The 17,496-nt window shown below is 37.0% G+C and overlaps 1 protein-coding gene across 1 annotated transcript; it reads left to right on the top strand.

The window, feature by feature from the left end:
- The first annotated feature begins 4,270 nt into the window (after positions 1-4,270).
- Positions 4,271-8,505, top strand: LOC110908917 (wall-associated receptor kinase-like 8). Its single transcript, XM_022153914.2, has 4 exons — positions 4,271-5,127; positions 5,366-6,115; positions 6,208-6,360; positions 7,174-8,505. The coding sequence occupies exons 1-4, from the start codon at positions 4,302-4,304 to the stop codon at positions 8,337-8,339; spliced, it is 2,895 nt and encodes a 964-aa protein (XP_022009606.1). The 5' UTR covers positions 4,271-4,301; the 3' UTR covers positions 8,340-8,505.
- Positions 8,506-17,496: the final 8,991 nt, after the last annotated feature.

The following is a 17,496-nucleotide window of genomic DNA, read 5'->3' as shown; positions in this document are numbered from 1 at the left end:
CAATTGGTTACTCATAATGGAGTTTATAGGGCAGAACCATCAGTTTTATTACAAAAAACAAGTGGGACTGGATCGGAGGTCCAAACTTCCCCACGAATGGGATAATCGAGATGGGAGTGGTACATGTATACATGAACCAAGTTTTCTATTGTTGTTAGGCAAGCGATATATGAAGTTTCCAGGATTAGCAGTGGAAGTCAATGGCCTCTGTGGGATAATTAGGTCCCCCCAAAGTGAATATGTTTGGTTGGAGTGTTTTATGGAATGAAATTGCATCGAAGATGGTTTTACCGGTGTGTTGCAGGTGCGGTATTAAGGAGGAATCTATGGATTACATCCGTGCTTCTTGCTTGGTGGCTAGAACGATTTGGTGGATAGATCGCTTTGATGGCAGGGGCTAGTGTTGGTAATCGAACTTGCAAATCACAGGTATGAATATAAAAGAATTGAGAATCAAGGATAATAAACTTGCTTGTATTGAATGAAAAGTGATGATTACAATTGACATACATGAACCCTATATATACTATACGAATAGATGCGATGATAGAGACGTGTCTCTTCACGAATTGTTGCGACTCTTGAACTTGTGGTTGAGATTGATCTTGAAGAGGTGTGTCTCCTTGAAACATCGTGTCTCTTGCTTCCTCTCTTGTTGGCGCTGATTCCGAACAGGTATGTCTCCAGGAGAGGCGTCCCTTGATTAAGTGTAGGTTACAATCTTTCACTTTGTCGCATCCGGTCCTCGCACTTACTAACTAATCTAATTATAACATAAACTAACTTACTAATTACAGAACGACCCCTATATTTAGTTTAAACATCAATACTCCCCCTTAAACTAAATATAGTTTAATGAAGGTCTTCAACTTGCTTGACTTGCAGTAGCATTGGTTCCTCTTCCAATGCGAGATTGGCTTCTTGTTGCGTGTCTTTCTCCTTTTCTTTCCACTTGGTGCAATCTCTTGCAAAATGACCAATTTTTCCACAATCATAACATCTGAACTTGCTCTTGTCTTGGTTTCTTGGACCCATATCTTTTCCACGTCCTCTTCCTCCTTTGAAAGATCCTTGTCCTTGACTTCTGCCATGGTTTTGAACACTACGACCCTTTTCATGATGCAAATTTTCAAATTGGTTATCTGCACGTGCCATCATGAGTCCTCCTTGATTATTATCTTCTTGCTTGTCTTGACTTTTGAGACGTTCTTCAAAAGCTATTATTCTTCCCACTGCTTCTTCAAATGGCATTTTGTCTATTTTCGAATATTGTTCGATATTTGCCACGATGGGTAGGAACTTCTTCGGAACGGAGATGAGTAATTTCCTTACGAGTTTCTTGTCTTTGATAGTGGTACCGAGAGTTTTAAATTTGGCTTTTATACCACTCAACTTGCTTGCGAAACTACTTACTGTTTCGTTCTCATCCATCTTTAAAACTTCCAGTTCGCTCCTCAAAGTTTGTAGACGTGCTTTCTGAACCATATCTGCTCCGAGATAACGAACTTTGATTGCATCCCATACTTCCTTTGCTTTTTCGTATTGCGCAACTTGCATCAAAACATCTTCCGGTAACGTTTGGAAGATAAGTGCTTTCGTTGTGTGCGCCTTCTTTTCATTTATCCCTTCCGTTGAAACAACTGTTTCCCAAAGACTATATGCCTTCAAGATTGTTTCCATCATAACTGCCCATTGGGTGTAATTCGTCTCTTTCAATTTTGGGCATTGAAGAGATACATTCCCTTGCTCGTGGAGTGACGTTGATGCGTTTCCATCTTTTTCTGTCATGCCTCCTTTCTTTCTTGCTTTGTTTTTCTTGCCTATCTTGCTTGTGATCGGATGATCCCTTTTCTTGACCGAGTAGATCAAATTTCTTAATTGGTACTTGCGTCTGGCCAACTTGCTAACCAGGTTCTTGCGTTTCTGACCGACTTGCTAATCAGATTTTTTATGTACCCTGACCCACTTGCTAATCAGGTTCTTGCGTTTCTGACCGACTTGCTAATCAGATTCTTGCTAACTTGCTGTTGCGAGTGATAAAAATATCCAACCAACTTGCTAATTGGACTTAGTTTGATCGACCCGCTGTACTTGCTTTTTCTTGCTTTGACCAAGAATGGTCGTTTCTTGCTAGACTGAATCGTGATGATTCTACGTGCTACTTGCTATTTTGAACCAACCGGTTCGGAACTTGCTATTTGAACCAGGAATCGATTTGACTTGCTAGAATCGATACGGGTTCGATTTCTTGCTATACGTATCGTTTATGATTCGAAATCGACTTGCTTTATTTTAAAACATGATATTATGATCCCTTTTCGACGTACTGAAAACTTGATTTCCTTTTTCCACTTTTAAAATCAGATTTCAAATTGTTTACAAATTGGGGTTTCCAAAAACTTATTATAATCAAATTTGTAAAAAAACAATTCAAATTGGTTTTTCTTAAGAATGATTTAATCAAAAAGCAAAAAAACTTATTCAGATTTACTTTTCAAAGAAACATAGTACAGTGCGATGAACCAATCAATTGTGTTAAAACAAAAAAATTATTGAATTCAGAACTTCAATACTTTCTAACCTTTAATTTGGAACCCGCTGATTTCAATAGAAAATACCGATGCCGTGTTGGTCTAAATAGGAACCAATCGGAATCTTCTTTCTTGCTTCGAACACTAACACCACCGGAATTTGATTATGGCGAAAACGGATATACGCCTCCTTTCTTTCGAACTGCTGAGTCGTGTTGTGATTCAATCGTTTCTTCCTCCCGGATTCGTAACGTGCTCTGATACCAATGTTGGTAATCGAACTTGCAAATCACAGGTATGAATATAAAAGAATTGAGAATCAAGTATAATAAACTTGCTTGTATTGAATGAAAAGTGATGATTACAATTGACATACATGAACCCTATATATACTATACGAATAGATGCGATGATAGAGACGTGTCTCTTCACGAATGGTTGCGACTCTTGAACTTGTGGTTGAGATTGATCTTGAAGAGGTGTGTCTCCTTGAAACATCGTGTCTCTTGCTTCCTCTCTTGTTGGCGCTGATTCCGAACAGGTATGTCTCCAGGAGAGGCGTCCCTTGATTAAGTGTAGGTTACAATCTTTCACTTTGTCGCATCCGGTCCTCGCACTTACTAACTAATCTAATTATAACATAAACTAACTTACTAATTACAGAACGACCCCTATATTTAGTTTAAACATCAATAGCTAGTCTAGTTGAAGCTCCTAATCCCGGGGCACAGTATGACAGAATACGACTTGTGAGGAGATGCTGAACGTGAGTCTTAGCTTCGATCGTTCTAAGGATCAGAATTAATTGTTGGGGTGATTTTTTTACCTCTATTTGGTAAATAAAGAAGGCCAATAATCATCACATTCCTATAACTCGCACAGTGGAACACATTATAGTGATGTCTTTTCTTAGAATCGAAAGTAGGTTCAGGTTTCCTAGTTTAAGTTGGGAGAAATTATGTGATTTTAGTGTTCAAGTTGCAATTTGGTTTTTGTGTATTTGAGCTTCTTCTGGACGCCTTTTTTGTACTTCATTTTAAAGTACAAGTTTTTTTTTTTTTTAAGAAATATATATGTATAATTTGATTTCGAATTTCGAATCAAATACTACTGAAAATCACAAATGCGTATTCGCTTCAAAACCGAGTACTGAACACCAATTTGAATTTTGGAAAATCAAATTCGAATTGATAATCGAATTCGAATTGATACGAATTTCGAGAATTCAGAATCCGTTACCAAACACCTCTAGCCACAGATGGTTCAAAATCCTCTTAGCCAAAGAAAACAAAAACAAAACCTTTTTTTTGTGTACTCTAGAATGAATTAAAATGGGATCTAAAAACAATAAATAATTTGACTTATGACATCCAGCGAAAACACTTTAATATTATAAGCCTTGGGTTTCACATGGCAAAGCAGAAAACGTGTGAAAAAAATATATTAAAGTGCATGCTTAAAGCTAGCTTTTTACATTTAAACCATCAAATTAACTAATAATCCTTTAGAATGGTCCTTGACATTGGGGCACCAAAACATTCCATCTGTATAATTAACTCTTTATAAGATAAGCATAAACACGCTTTACATCGCTTACTAACTTTCCTCATGATCGTATAATATAAAAAAAAATCACATAATTCACAGCTTGGGCTTTCCCACGCGATGTACTCAGGTCTATTTCTCCGTAGTTTCCTTTAACCATACCCACCATTATAAACTTAAACTCCCATTACATTTTCTCCTATAATCCTTTCCTTCTTTACAAATATGAAGTTATTTCAAACTTACCTGCACTTACTCATTTTCATTTCATTAGTAGCAACATCAACTGCGGATTATTTTAAGTACGCCAAGATAGGTTGCAATGGTACCTGCGGGGATGTCAGGATTCCATTCCCTTTTGGAATTGGTGCGGATTGTTCTGTCAATCCATGGTTCACCGTTGTTTGCAACAACTCGACCCCATATCTATCTGCACTTAACCAGGTGGAAGTCTTGAGTATAAACTTAAGGTTTCAAACAGTCACTGTAAATCTGCCAAAGCACTCTGATTGCCAAAACCCTGCTCGGAATAGCAGTAAGGTCACCAGCTTCGATCTTGGTGATCAGAGCCCCTTCTTTTTTTCCAAATTCCAAAATATATTTGTTTTTGAGGGTTGCGGTATTGCTTCTATAATGGATCATGGAAGCGTGGTCACTAGGTGCTCAACAGCTTGTCTCAATGTTACACATAGCGATAGAAACAACTGCTTTGGAATCGGTTGTTGTCAAGCCACAATTCCTAACTTTCTCAAGTCGTACAGCATTCACCTCACCGGTTCGGAAATGCAAGGGGCGGGTGGAGGTTGTGGGTCTGCCTTCTTGGCGGACGCAACTTCACATGACCCATTTATTTCCATGAATAACTCTTTTTCTCCTGTATCGCTTCTATGGATTCTAACAGCCTCGGATCAAGTAACGTGTTGTTATGAACAAAACCCGGATACCCTTGAAGTGGATATGTTTAATGGTACTCTAGTGAATTCACCAAAATGCACCTGGGACAGTCAGGGGGCGAACCCTTATTTATCAGATGGATGCATTAATGGACTTGGTATGTAATTCAACTTCTAGTATTTATTTGCTTCTCTAAGATTTATGGATTTGGTACCTCTAATATATAGTATTTACTTGTTAATCCGGAGTAGACTCCGTGTTATTTCTCTTTAGGTTCCTCCAATCAAAACGACCACTAGATAATGACAACCCACTTACATTTCTGCTATAATTCTTGTTATTTACGAATATGAAGTTGTTTCAAGCTTACCATTTACTCATTTTCCATTCACTAGAAACTCCAAAGTACGCCAAGAAAGGGTGCCGGGATAAGTGCGGGGACGTGATGATTCCATACCCATTTGGAATCGGTGCAAGTTGTTCTATCAATAAATGGTTCAATGTAGATTGCAACTCCTCCACACCATATCTACCTGCACTCAAGAACCTGGAAGTCTTGAAGGTATACATTGGAAATCAAACAGTCATTGTTCATACACAGAGGATATCTTCTTGCCAAAAGCCAGTTCGGAATAGCAGCCAGACAATGAGCATCGATCTTGGCTGGAGCCCCTTTTTCTATTCCAAAGATAATAACAAATTAGTTTTCGACGGCTGTGGTACCGCTTCATTGATGGAAAATGGGAGTGTGCTTGCAGCGTGTTCAACAGCTTGTCGCGGCCTTCCACTTAGCAATAGAAGCATCTGTTTAGGAATTGGTTGTTGTGAAACCGCAATTCCACATTATCTAAAGTCATACAACATTAACATCACTGGCTTGGAAGAGGAAGATGGAAATTGTACAGGGTCTGCCTTCTTGGTGGACAAAACTTTATATGAACAAGGAAGGTTTTCTGACCCATTTATTCCCATATCACTTACGTGGACTCTAACAGACTCCAATCAAGTAACTTGTTGTAGGGACGATATCCCGACAAGAAGTACAGTGGAGATGTCTAATGGTACTTCAGTGGATACTTGGCTATGTGATGGATTTGGAGACGGATCCCCTTATTTAATAGATGGATGTGCCATGACTTACAGTGGTATGTTTGTTATTCAATATATAGTATCTATTCTGGTTGGTAGCTTGTCTTGTGTTTTTGTTGGATTTCTGACATAGAACTTCCTCTTACAGATTCTACTCCTGATACGGAATTGTGTAGAAAGTGCAGTAAGAGGGGTGGTTATTGTACCGCTAACAACAGCACATACGACGGTATAGGTTCATTTCTCCGTCAAAACTACATTTGTGTGGAAGCAGAAACAACTCCTCGTGGGGTAATCCTAGGTAATGTCTTTTCTTTATGCTTTTTAATGAAATATAAGGGTATAACTAAAAAAATAATAATTTCCGCCAATATATCAACATACTAGAATGAATTAAGTTAGCTGCCCTTTAAGCCCATGTGGTTTGTCCAGTATTATCATCTTAGGTCAAATGTTAAAATTGTACTATTATATACCTCCCTAATATTATTGAAACATGTTATTTGATAACTGACCTTGGTTTAGCACTCAGTTAACTCAGAGACAAAAATGAAATTTTACTCTAAATTTTTTACTTCTTTATTCTTTTAACTTATTATTATTATTATTATTATTATTATTATTATTATTATTATTATTATTATTATTATTATTATTATTATACACTTTCTTTCACTCCCCCTCTCTACATCACCACCACCTGCCCCCACCGTCACCTCCATTTTCTCTTCTCCCCCCCCCTCTCTCTCTCCATCTTCAGTTTTCTTCGTCTCTCCCTCTTTCTCTCTCTCTCTCTTTCTCTCTTTGAAACTACGTTATCACCGCCGCACATACCTCTAAGAACCATCCCCATAATCGCCTACCACCCCCACCATCTGTTGGGTCTACCACCAACACCGCACACTACCACCTGCCATCTGAGAACCATTTGCCAGATTTGTTGCTGGCTCCAAAGGTTTTATTATAACATTATGAAATAACCACTTTATTGGTTTCTTCTCCTTCACTCATTTAGGCTCTACATACCTTGTTTCACTTATTAGGCTCTATAGTATTGATTTGGTTTTGCTGCCAAATGTCACGATTAACTTTGTATTGGCCTTTCTTTTTCCAGGTGTTGGAATAAGCATGGGCATACTTTTTCTGATTGCCGCTAGCTCTATATTGTACAAAGTGATTAAAAAAACTAAAGAAAGGAGGCGAAGAAAGAGATTTTTCAAACGCAACGGTGGTCTACTTCTAAAACAACAAGAAGAAGTTGACCCGTTATTAGTTGATAAAACCATACTTTTCACATCACGCGAGTTGGAGAAGGCCACTGACAACTTCAATGAGAATAGGATTCTTGGCCGAGGAGGTCAAGGTACTGTCTACAAAGGGATGTTGGAAGATGGAAGGATTGTGGCAGTCAAGAAATCGAAAATAGTTGATGAAAGTCGGTTAGAGCAGTTCATTAATGAGGTTGCTGTTCTTTCACAAATCAATCATAGGAATGTGGTCAAACTATTGGGATGTTGCTTAGAGACAGAGGTTCCTTTGCTCGTTTCTGAATTCATTCCAAATGGTACTTTATACGATCGGCTTCACAAAAAGAGTGACGAGTTCCCACTCTCTCTAAATATGAGATTACAAATAGCTACAGAGGTTGCAGGAGCACTTGCTTACTTGCATTCAGCAACTTCTATTCCAATATACCATAGAGACATCAAAACCAATAACATACTCTTGGATGAAAAATACAGAGCCAAAGTTTCTGATTTTGGGACTTCACGTTTGGTCTCAGTAGAGGAAACACATTTGACTACCTTAGTCAAAGGTACGTTCGGTTACCTTGATCCTGAGTATTTTCGATCTAGCCAATTCACTGAAAAGAGTGATGTTTATAGTTTTGGAGTTGTTTTGGTTGAATTATTAACCGGTGAAAAGCCGATTTCCCAAACCAGAATTGGAGAGAGGAAAAGTTTAGTTACACATTTTATGTTGGCTATGGAAGACGGACAAGTTATGTCTATATTTGATGCAATCGCTATTAAAGAGGGTACTAGGGAGGAGTTGATGACTGCAGCTAACTTAGCAATGCGATGCTTAAATATGAAGGGAATGTATAGACCAACAATGAAAGAAGTGTCTGTAGTATTAGAAACCATACGAACATCGCACATGCCCCCTACCGTTCAATCGAATACTAGTCACATGATGTATGGGGAGGACTTCTCAATGATAACTTATGGAGAATCATCATCAACATTCCTGAGTTTCAATGACAACATTACTCATTGATACAAAGGGTCGGTCATGTTTATTTTAAAATACATTTATGTTGTTATATAGTTTCAGTGCATGGAATAGATTAACTTGTCGTAAAAAAGGGTTATGTTTTGCAAGGAAAAGTACTTTTATTTTCCTATAAACACATATGGAGAATCGTCATCAACATTTCAACATTTCTGATTTTTCAATTTTGTCTCGTAAAATCGTTCCTGAAAAGCGTTTCAACTTGAACTCTCTGACTGCTCCACATTTTAATCTCACCTTATAATTTCTTACCTTTTCTTTAGTTTTCCAACAATTCTTTAAATTTTCTGTCTCCACCCATGCATTGAAGAACTGACCAAAGATGGTCATCGCCTCATGTAGAAGGATGGGTCAATGGTCCGAAATCTTTTCCTTGAAAATGATTCCTGCTAAGACCCCAGTAGTATTCCCAAAATCCATAGAAACCAAACTTCTATCCAAATTACTAAAATTAGTACCTTTTTATTACCAACGATCATGAATTTTAACACATCAAGAGGAACATCCACCAAGCTTGTCACAAATGGAGTTTGTAATCCCAATTTCCTAGATATTTGACACGTTACACTATTTAACCTACAATCACCAGCAAGAAAGAAGTACTGCATAGAATCAAAAATCACACACATATCATATTCGATGTGATCAACCTCAAAGTTGTTCCCGCCAAAATTAGAGCTCAATTTGTTACCTAGTTTTGTGGAGGCAGTCATAATCGTACTCATGCCAAATTCCAAGAAAAGAAGTGGCGTGCGACTATTGTTGCCGATGAACATTATCTAGTGAATTAGAGTGTATAATTTTGATAGACGCTTCTTGATAATAAAAATATGCATGTGACATTGTTGAGTAAACTCGAGTTTTAGTCCATATGGTATGGGGAAATCGACACGTTGATTCCCTATTTCTAAAAAGCATAAGGTCCAGTCCCTAGCATTTCCAAATCACATCAATCCACCCCCTCTGTCAACTCTCCATTACATCCATCGTTAGTATTCGTGTGAAATGTCATTTATACCCTTGCTTCTTTATTAAACCCTAATTTCTTCCCCCAATTCACTGCAATTCGTATTGACATAATGCATAAGCGAGGATATCTGAGGATCCTATATCCAACCCTTCAGAACCCATTTCAAGGGTAAATAATCCCCATCAGGGATTGAGTCCCTTCTAACGAAGAAGAACTGGTTTTTCCAGGTGGAATCATTATGAGTGGTATTAAGGATAGGGTTCGGCTGGTAAAGAAGCGTTGCGTCAAATCCGGGAAAGGGTATAAAAACCCTAGAAGAAACGGGAGAGCTGGGAAGAAAAACCAAGTTTTTGAAATCGCATCGCTGTGAGCAGAAGGATCAAATGGTCTAAAGATAGCTCCCAGAGGAAAACAAGATGCAAGGCATTGGATTTAAGGGTCGTTCAACTTGCATATTTCCGATGAAGGATTCATTAGCAAGTTTTGAGACTTGATACCGTCATCCTTATTAGGGCTCACTCCAAGTGAGGATCGAGTTGCGACGCCCTGCTTCTACGTACTTTCCATAATTAGAAGGTCTTGTTTGTATTTCTAATTTTGGAAGTCTCGTGTCCTTGTTATCGTATTTCGTTTCGAGCCATTGTAAATCCGAGACTTTAATCGTAATGAAATGAATCTTTTATACATCGTTTATACATGTTTATACATTCATACGTGCATTCGTTTGATACATGATTCGTAATTCACATAAACGTAAATTTAAATCATAAACAACTAGCGTATATTCGTAATTCTTAAACGTCCCATGCAAACAAAACATTTGGTTATTCAATTTTGAGACTTATACACATTTAACACTTCATTACTTGCTACCTATACTTGTTACATCATTTCAACACTTCATTCGTTCTTACAACACCGAATCCATGTTCAATTACTTGATTAAACTCTCACTTCAGGTTTGATTATGTATGTTAGGACATGATACTTGACACATATACAATTGATACACTGATGCGTGTTGAGTGTAATATATTTTTATTAATATTTTAAGCCCATTTTAAACATTAGTCAAGTTTTAAATTTATAAAACACGATATTCTACTAACACTAAGCATACATATGGGCAAGTGCACCCATCGTGAGCGTAGTATAGTGGTGGTAAGATACCGAGGTCGTCCAAGGACACAAGAGCTTTTAGTACCGGTTTATCCTCAACGTCTAATCAAATCAAAATTTTAGAAAAGGTTTTAAACATGAAAAATAAAAACTAAAATGCTGAAAATAAAAATAAAATAAAAATAGATAGACAAGATGAATCACTTGGATCCGACTCTCCTTTAATGTAACCTTTGATGATTCCCCAATTTTTAAGAGATTATCTTAATTATAGTAGTAGGCCCCTCTTTTGAAGGCGGCGTTACCCTCAATCCAGTGGTTTGAGTCAGCAAGGATACAATCCCAAAGGGTCAGAATATTGAAAGATAATTAATTAAGTTATTAGTGCGTAAAGTGGTAGGCTCCTCTTTTGAAGGTGACGTTACCCGCGGCTAAGTGGTTTGAGTCAGCAAGGATACAATCCCAAGTAGCCGGGTTAATGTATTAATAGTAGTTTACATATGAGGGGATCAAGCCATTCGCACCCCCGCCATCCAATACCAGTGGGTATTGAAGGAGGTCCTCGTAAGCTTGACCCAGGTCCTTGCAGGATCTATACACTGAACAAGGCAAGAACCTTACTAAACCATTCCCTTAACCCCCAACCAGGTAGCCAACATATCTCTATATAGACCGTAGAGATATGAATGGTGAAAATCTTTTACTTTATATAGACAGTAAAGTAATCCCAAGACACCACGGACAAATGATAAAGAAGTTTCACCTTCAACATAAGAAACTAGTTATTAAAGTCATTAATACAAAACCAAATAAAAAAGTGCGAAAAGATTAAAAATCAAAAATATTACATTAAATGCTTGTCTTCACCAAGTGATGACTTAGCCAAACATGGCCTTTGATTGACAAGAACTCTTACTATCAATCTTGGATCCCGGGACTACTAAACACACTCTAAGGTGGATGATGGTGGTGGATGTGGGTGTTGTAGTGGTGGTGAAGTGGGAGAGAGGTGGTTTGCCAAGGGATGCCTTTGAAGTGAGCCAAGCACCCCTATTTATAGCCTGAACAGAAGCCCAGACACGGCCCTGTGTCCGCTGGACACGGCCCCGTGGCTATCATCTTTCTCTTTCTTCTTTAATTGCAATTTTCTACATTAGGCTCCACATGCCCCCGTGTTCGCTGGGCACGGCCCCGTGTGCAAAAACGTATCTGTACTATCAAGATTTGCAAGATTCTGCGAATCTTAGCGTTGACCACGCCCCGTGCTGAGCTGGGCACGCCCCCGTGCTGGAAATAGAAGCTTCTACAACTTTGTCATTTTCTGCAGACACCTGGCCAAGCCCCCGTGTCCGCTGGGCACGGGGCCATGGTCAGCCTTCTGTTTCTTGTTTTTGCTTGGGAAGATACTGTCGAGGGGTCGGGCATGCCACGTTTATTCCTTTTCTTTGTATTTATGTTAGTTTTTGCTGCATATTTGTTCCTTTTCTTCATTTAAGCTCTTTTGGTCCTGAAAATACAAAAGGAAGACAAAAGCATACTTTTTCCAACATTAGTACTAAAAAAAGGGTTAGTTTTATGCCTCATTTGATGTAATTTATATGTTGCATTTTACACACATCATACACCTTAAATACATAAAATACACAATGATTAATCATCTAATATGTTACATATACTTGTCACTTACAATCATGTTACATACTTATATATCACACTTTTTGTCTAGTTAAATCGTGTTTTATTTCATGTTATACCTTGTTACAAGTTAGGGGAACATTATTTTATATATTAATTACATAACTTAATCAGCAAAACTTACAAATTTTAATGTTTAAAAAATATATATAAAGGAAATAAAGGGCTGAATTCAGCACCCAAAACAGCCCCCTTGGACTGAGTTTTGTGGGCTTGTTTCAATGATTAACCCTTCTAAACACTTCCGAAGCTCAACCCAATAAAACCCTAATCCATCCCTTATATAACCCAAGCCTCCTCCAACATTTTTCACTTTCTAAACACTCTCTATTCACCCTCAAACACACAAAACCGTAGCTGATTCCAGGAGTTCGGACAGATTCAGCACATCATACAAAAGTGAGCATAACTCACTCATTTCTTAACCACTTTACTTGATTCTTTTTCCTACATAATTGGATTAACCTTAAGAACATTTCCACAGGTTTTTCATAGAAAACCAAGGTCTGGAATGTCACCAAAAGGGCTCCAAAGTTGACTGATTTTTCTGTTCTTGATTCATACTTTGTTAAACTTGATTAAACTTGAGTTATCTCATCTCAAACCTATGTCCTTATGCTTTTAACCACATCTATGGTTAGTTAGGCTTAAAAACAAGGTTGAGACATGTAAAATCAAAGGTGTAAACCTCACAAACTTTCTGTTTTGTTCAAGGGTTTAACCCACAAGTGATGTTCAAGCCTAAAGCTTAATGATTGTGTGATTTAGGATCAGCTTGGGCTATCCTACTAGAAAATCCACACATTGCTTGATGTTTTCTCTTATATTAGTTGTTCTTATTCCATTATTACTTGTAAGTTCATGACCCTCCTTGAATGTTCATAACATCAAGTGTAGTGGTGAACATCTAGAGGTACCTAAATGGAAGACTTATTCTTCCTACCTTCTACATGACTTCCATGATTAAAAAAAAAAGGTTCCTAAATGGTGGATTTATCCTCTTACCTCCTACTTGACCTATATGATATAATGAACACTACATACTACTTATATGTATATTCCAAATAATCGAACCTTTGATGACGAATTTGTGATCATTTGTCAAAGTACTAGGTTACCTTATCTAAAACATTATGTGCTAAAGATGATTACATTATGTTATATGCTATTTTATGTACTTTGAACTCCAAATCCTTTATCTTCCGTTATCATCCAATACTCATACGCCTTGTTTTCTTCATGTAGAAGGACTTGGTGTTCCAACCTCCTAATCAACAAACAACTCTCGCGGATTTACACTACTAGAAAATACACCAATCTTGACACGCGAACAATGACACACACCCATTTTATGACATTCGAAAGCGTGTGTCAAGGAAAAAATGTCATGGTTTACAAAATTCAATAAATTTATGACATTCTTTATTGTGTGTCATCTTTTTAGGGTCATTAAAAAAACAAGATCTATCATGACACGCGAACAATGACATACACAAATTTTATGACATTCAAAGCGCTTGTCAAGAAAAAAATGTCATAGGTTTATAGAATTTAATAAATTTATGACACTCGTTTTTGTGTGTCATATTTTTAGCGTCATAATATAAAACATTATGACACTCTTTTTGTGTCATATTTTTAGCAATGTCATGTTATATTTTCAAAATCTTTAAATTCCTCCATTAAACTAATCGATAAACCTAATCTTAGTTAATTTAACCAGATCTCTCATATTCTCCCGCTAAGCCCCCACATACATACGCTCGTAAAACCCTAACTCCCACCTGATTAAGCTTGACACTGTGATTCCGTGGCTTGTTATTATGTTCCACCATGTTAACCTTATCAATATTGGTCAACGATGGTCAATGAGGATCGGTATTTTCCCGTCGATTTTTTGTTAGTAATTGATTAGACAATCCTATTAAAATGTGGCTACTCATAATTAAACTTGTAAGTTTATTTAACACTTATAAATTATATACTTTTATACATTATATTGTTTTGTAACATTTATATATCAAAATGTTGTATAAATATACTATTTGTTTTTCTTTTTACACACATAACACTCATATTTTCATATGTTATTTGATATCTTTTATGTGTTTTTTACAAATCAAGTTTGAGCTCAAAATTTAGCATATTAATAATAAATGAGACGAATCGAATTAGAACTAATAATATTAATAAGATTATGAAGGTTATGGTCTCAAATCGTGTGTAAGGCATTCTAAGACATGCACGCAAAGGATCATGCCCAGGCTTAACAAAATTATAATTAGCCTTGACAGGAGCATGTACGTAGGCTCAGACCGGCGCATGCAGCGCAACGACAGCTAAAACAAGTACAATAGTACAGATGGCACGGGTAGTGCCCAATCAGCATGCCCCAAGACCTGACTAGACAAATCCCACGATGAACAATCGTGCCGGAGACAATAAGTATAAAAGGAAAGTGACGTGGAACCAATCAGGTTGCGCCGATCACTTATAAATGATCTCCACCCATAACTGGTAACAAACTCGGCAATAAGGACAACCATCAGGCCACATGCTCCAATCACCGTGCACCAACGTCTCTATCCCCTGCAAGCACTAACGGTCGTTTTAGAGGAGACAAACGGGGATATTTCTTGTTGGTGACTAGGATTGCAAACGAGCCGAGCCCGAACCTTACTTTAATCGAGCTAGGCTCGTTATAACTTTCTGAAGCTCAACCTCGAGCTTGGCTCGATTCGACCCTTGGATTTTGGGATCGAGCTTGGCTCGTTAGTAAAACTTAAAACTCGAGCTCGGCTCGATAGCTCGATCTAAGCATCTAAGCCGCTAGTTAAAACAAGATAAAGCTCGACTCAAGCTCATTTTTGGTTGTTAATGAGTCAAGGCTCGGCTCGAGCTCGACTTGAAATGCTACATCGAGCAAATCTTAGCTTGTTGAGCAATGGCTAAACTTCATAAACCATTTGATTTAATATGTTATTTATACATATATATTACATAAGCACACATTACTAATTATACAGATATCACTACAAAAAAATGTCATTTAGGGCATGTTTGGATAAGCTTATTTAAGTTAAAAAGGACTTTTAGGAAAAAGACCTACTTACTTATAACTTTTTGAAAATGAGTTTTTAAAAAAAGTGTTTGAATTAACTTATGGGGTTGGAAAAGCCATTAAGTCAATAAGTTGTTTTTTAAAATATGTTTGGTTTAGCTTATTGTTGTAAAATAACTAAAAGCTAATAAGTCAATAAGTTAGTTTAAAAAGTCACAACATTATAACTTTTCAAAAATGATTTTTTGATGACTTTTTCTCTTTCTCAAAAAGTCATTTTAAAGGACTTTTGCATTTGCCAAACACTAAAACTCCTTATTGACTTTTTGATTAAGTCAACAAGTCAATAAATTGGTTGAAAAATCTTAGCCAAACATGCTCTTAGTGGCTGTATATTTAATGGCAAATAGCTTTTGTGCCATGAATTTAGGTTTTATTGGCAACGTATGCCATTTTTGCAGCATTCTCATCCAAACCATCAAAATCTGTGTGGAGGGTTTTTAAAATATAAGAAGTATAAAAAGTGGTTGTGAGTGGAGGAGAGAGAAAATGTTACTGTTCATCTGTATATTTGGGGGGACACTGTTCACCCCCTATACTTTTTTAATATATATTGAAAGTGGTTGTGAGTAGAGGAGAGAGAAAATGTAATATATATTGAAAAGGAGAGAGAAAAAGTATTTGTTTTTAGTGAAAATATATTGATATAGGAGTTGTTTTTTAGTGGAATGTATGTATATTTTTGGTGGATTGGATGTGAATGCTCTTAGTACGTATTTTTAGTGAAATATAGTTTACAACACTAATTTAAGTTTTTAGTAACAATTTATATAGCACTTAAATTTTCAAACACTCATTTTTCAAACTTTTCCCTTTTCCCGCGTTAAGCTCCTATCAATATTTTCCAAAAATTTCATTCCTTCCTGGTATATTAATTTTCTCTCTAAATCTTCCCCCATAAATAATTTCCCATTCTAAAAATCACTTTTCACCAAAAATCAATTTCTCTCTACAGAGTGTGGCATTGAACAATGATTTGTGATCACCATCATCCAACCCAGCCTTCAGTAAGCTGTCAACGTAGTCGTTTGCCACCGGCTTCGGTTCATCACTCTTCTCCACTCAGTTCTTTCAACAATAACCGCAAACGACGGCGTTTCAACAACAGAGTTCGAGTCTGTTCGGATTTTGAATCTGTTTGTGTCAACCATATAGTCGAATACTAGTATTTGTTTTGTTTCGGCCGAATGACTCTTGCTGCGACAACGTTTAATGTTTAGAGCTGACCACTCAGATGCCTCCTATGGCTCTGCTTCCGTTCTCTCTCGCTCACCTAGATACTCAGGTGTGTATATAACCAAACCCTAACCCTAATTGTTTAATTAGCTGTTTGAATTAGTCTGCTTATGCGTTGAATTGTTTGTTCTGACTTTTAGCAGTCCAAACCCTAACCCTATTTGTATATTAATTTTGGATGTGAGTTTATTGATAGTGATTAATTGAATCGGTTTCTAGTGTTTTTGCTTATCGGTATCTTATTAAATATAACCTTTGTTATTCTGTTTGCTAAAAAGCTTGTTGAGCTTTTGATTTTGAGTTGTCTTTTATTTTGACAAAATAGATTCAGTATATTGGATTATTGTCAGTTTGTCACCTCTATTGTATATGTTGTGGGGCCCATTGTATGGTAGGAGAGTAAAATAAATTTGCGGTTCCCTTCTGTTTGACTGAAAATAGATAAAAGTTTTATTGTTTATATAGTGAATTTTTTTCTTTCGCATGGCTGTTGTGTGGTGTAATAGTTAGAGGTGATCGGAATTGACGAAGGTCAGTTTTTAAAGATATCTATGATTTCTAGTTTTCTACATAAAAGTTGTTGTCCATGATGGTTAAATAGTAGTTGTCGGTTTGGATGGTAATTATCTTGGGTAACACTCAAAAGTAACTTCTCCGGTTTATAGGGCCTGTTTATATAGTTCAAGATGAAGTATTTAAATATCGAATCTAGAAAAGATCATGTTTAAACATAAGGGGAGGGGGTGGTTCACTAGTGATAGAATTTATCACTCACAAGCACCAATCAAGTTCCGTCATCTCATCGATCATTTTTCCATCACTCACAACCTTTTTTAGTGGGGGTGGTCATCACTCATCACCACACCCAACAATTTCCCCCCAACCAACAACTACCCTCCCAAAACAAAACATTAACGCGTGATAAAGATAACGAAAAGTTGATTTCGTTGAAAATTAACGCGTTGAACTTGTTGCCGGCGGTGGGATATAACGCTTGATGG

Source organism: Helianthus annuus, chromosome 14 (assembly GCF_002127325.2).
Source record: "Helianthus annuus cultivar XRQ/B chromosome 14, HanXRQr2.0-SUNRISE, whole genome shotgun sequence".
Lineage (NCBI taxonomy): Eukaryota > Viridiplantae > Streptophyta > Magnoliopsida > Asterales > Asteraceae > Helianthus > Helianthus annuus.
This window is presented reverse-complemented; position numbering and strand designations above follow the sequence as displayed.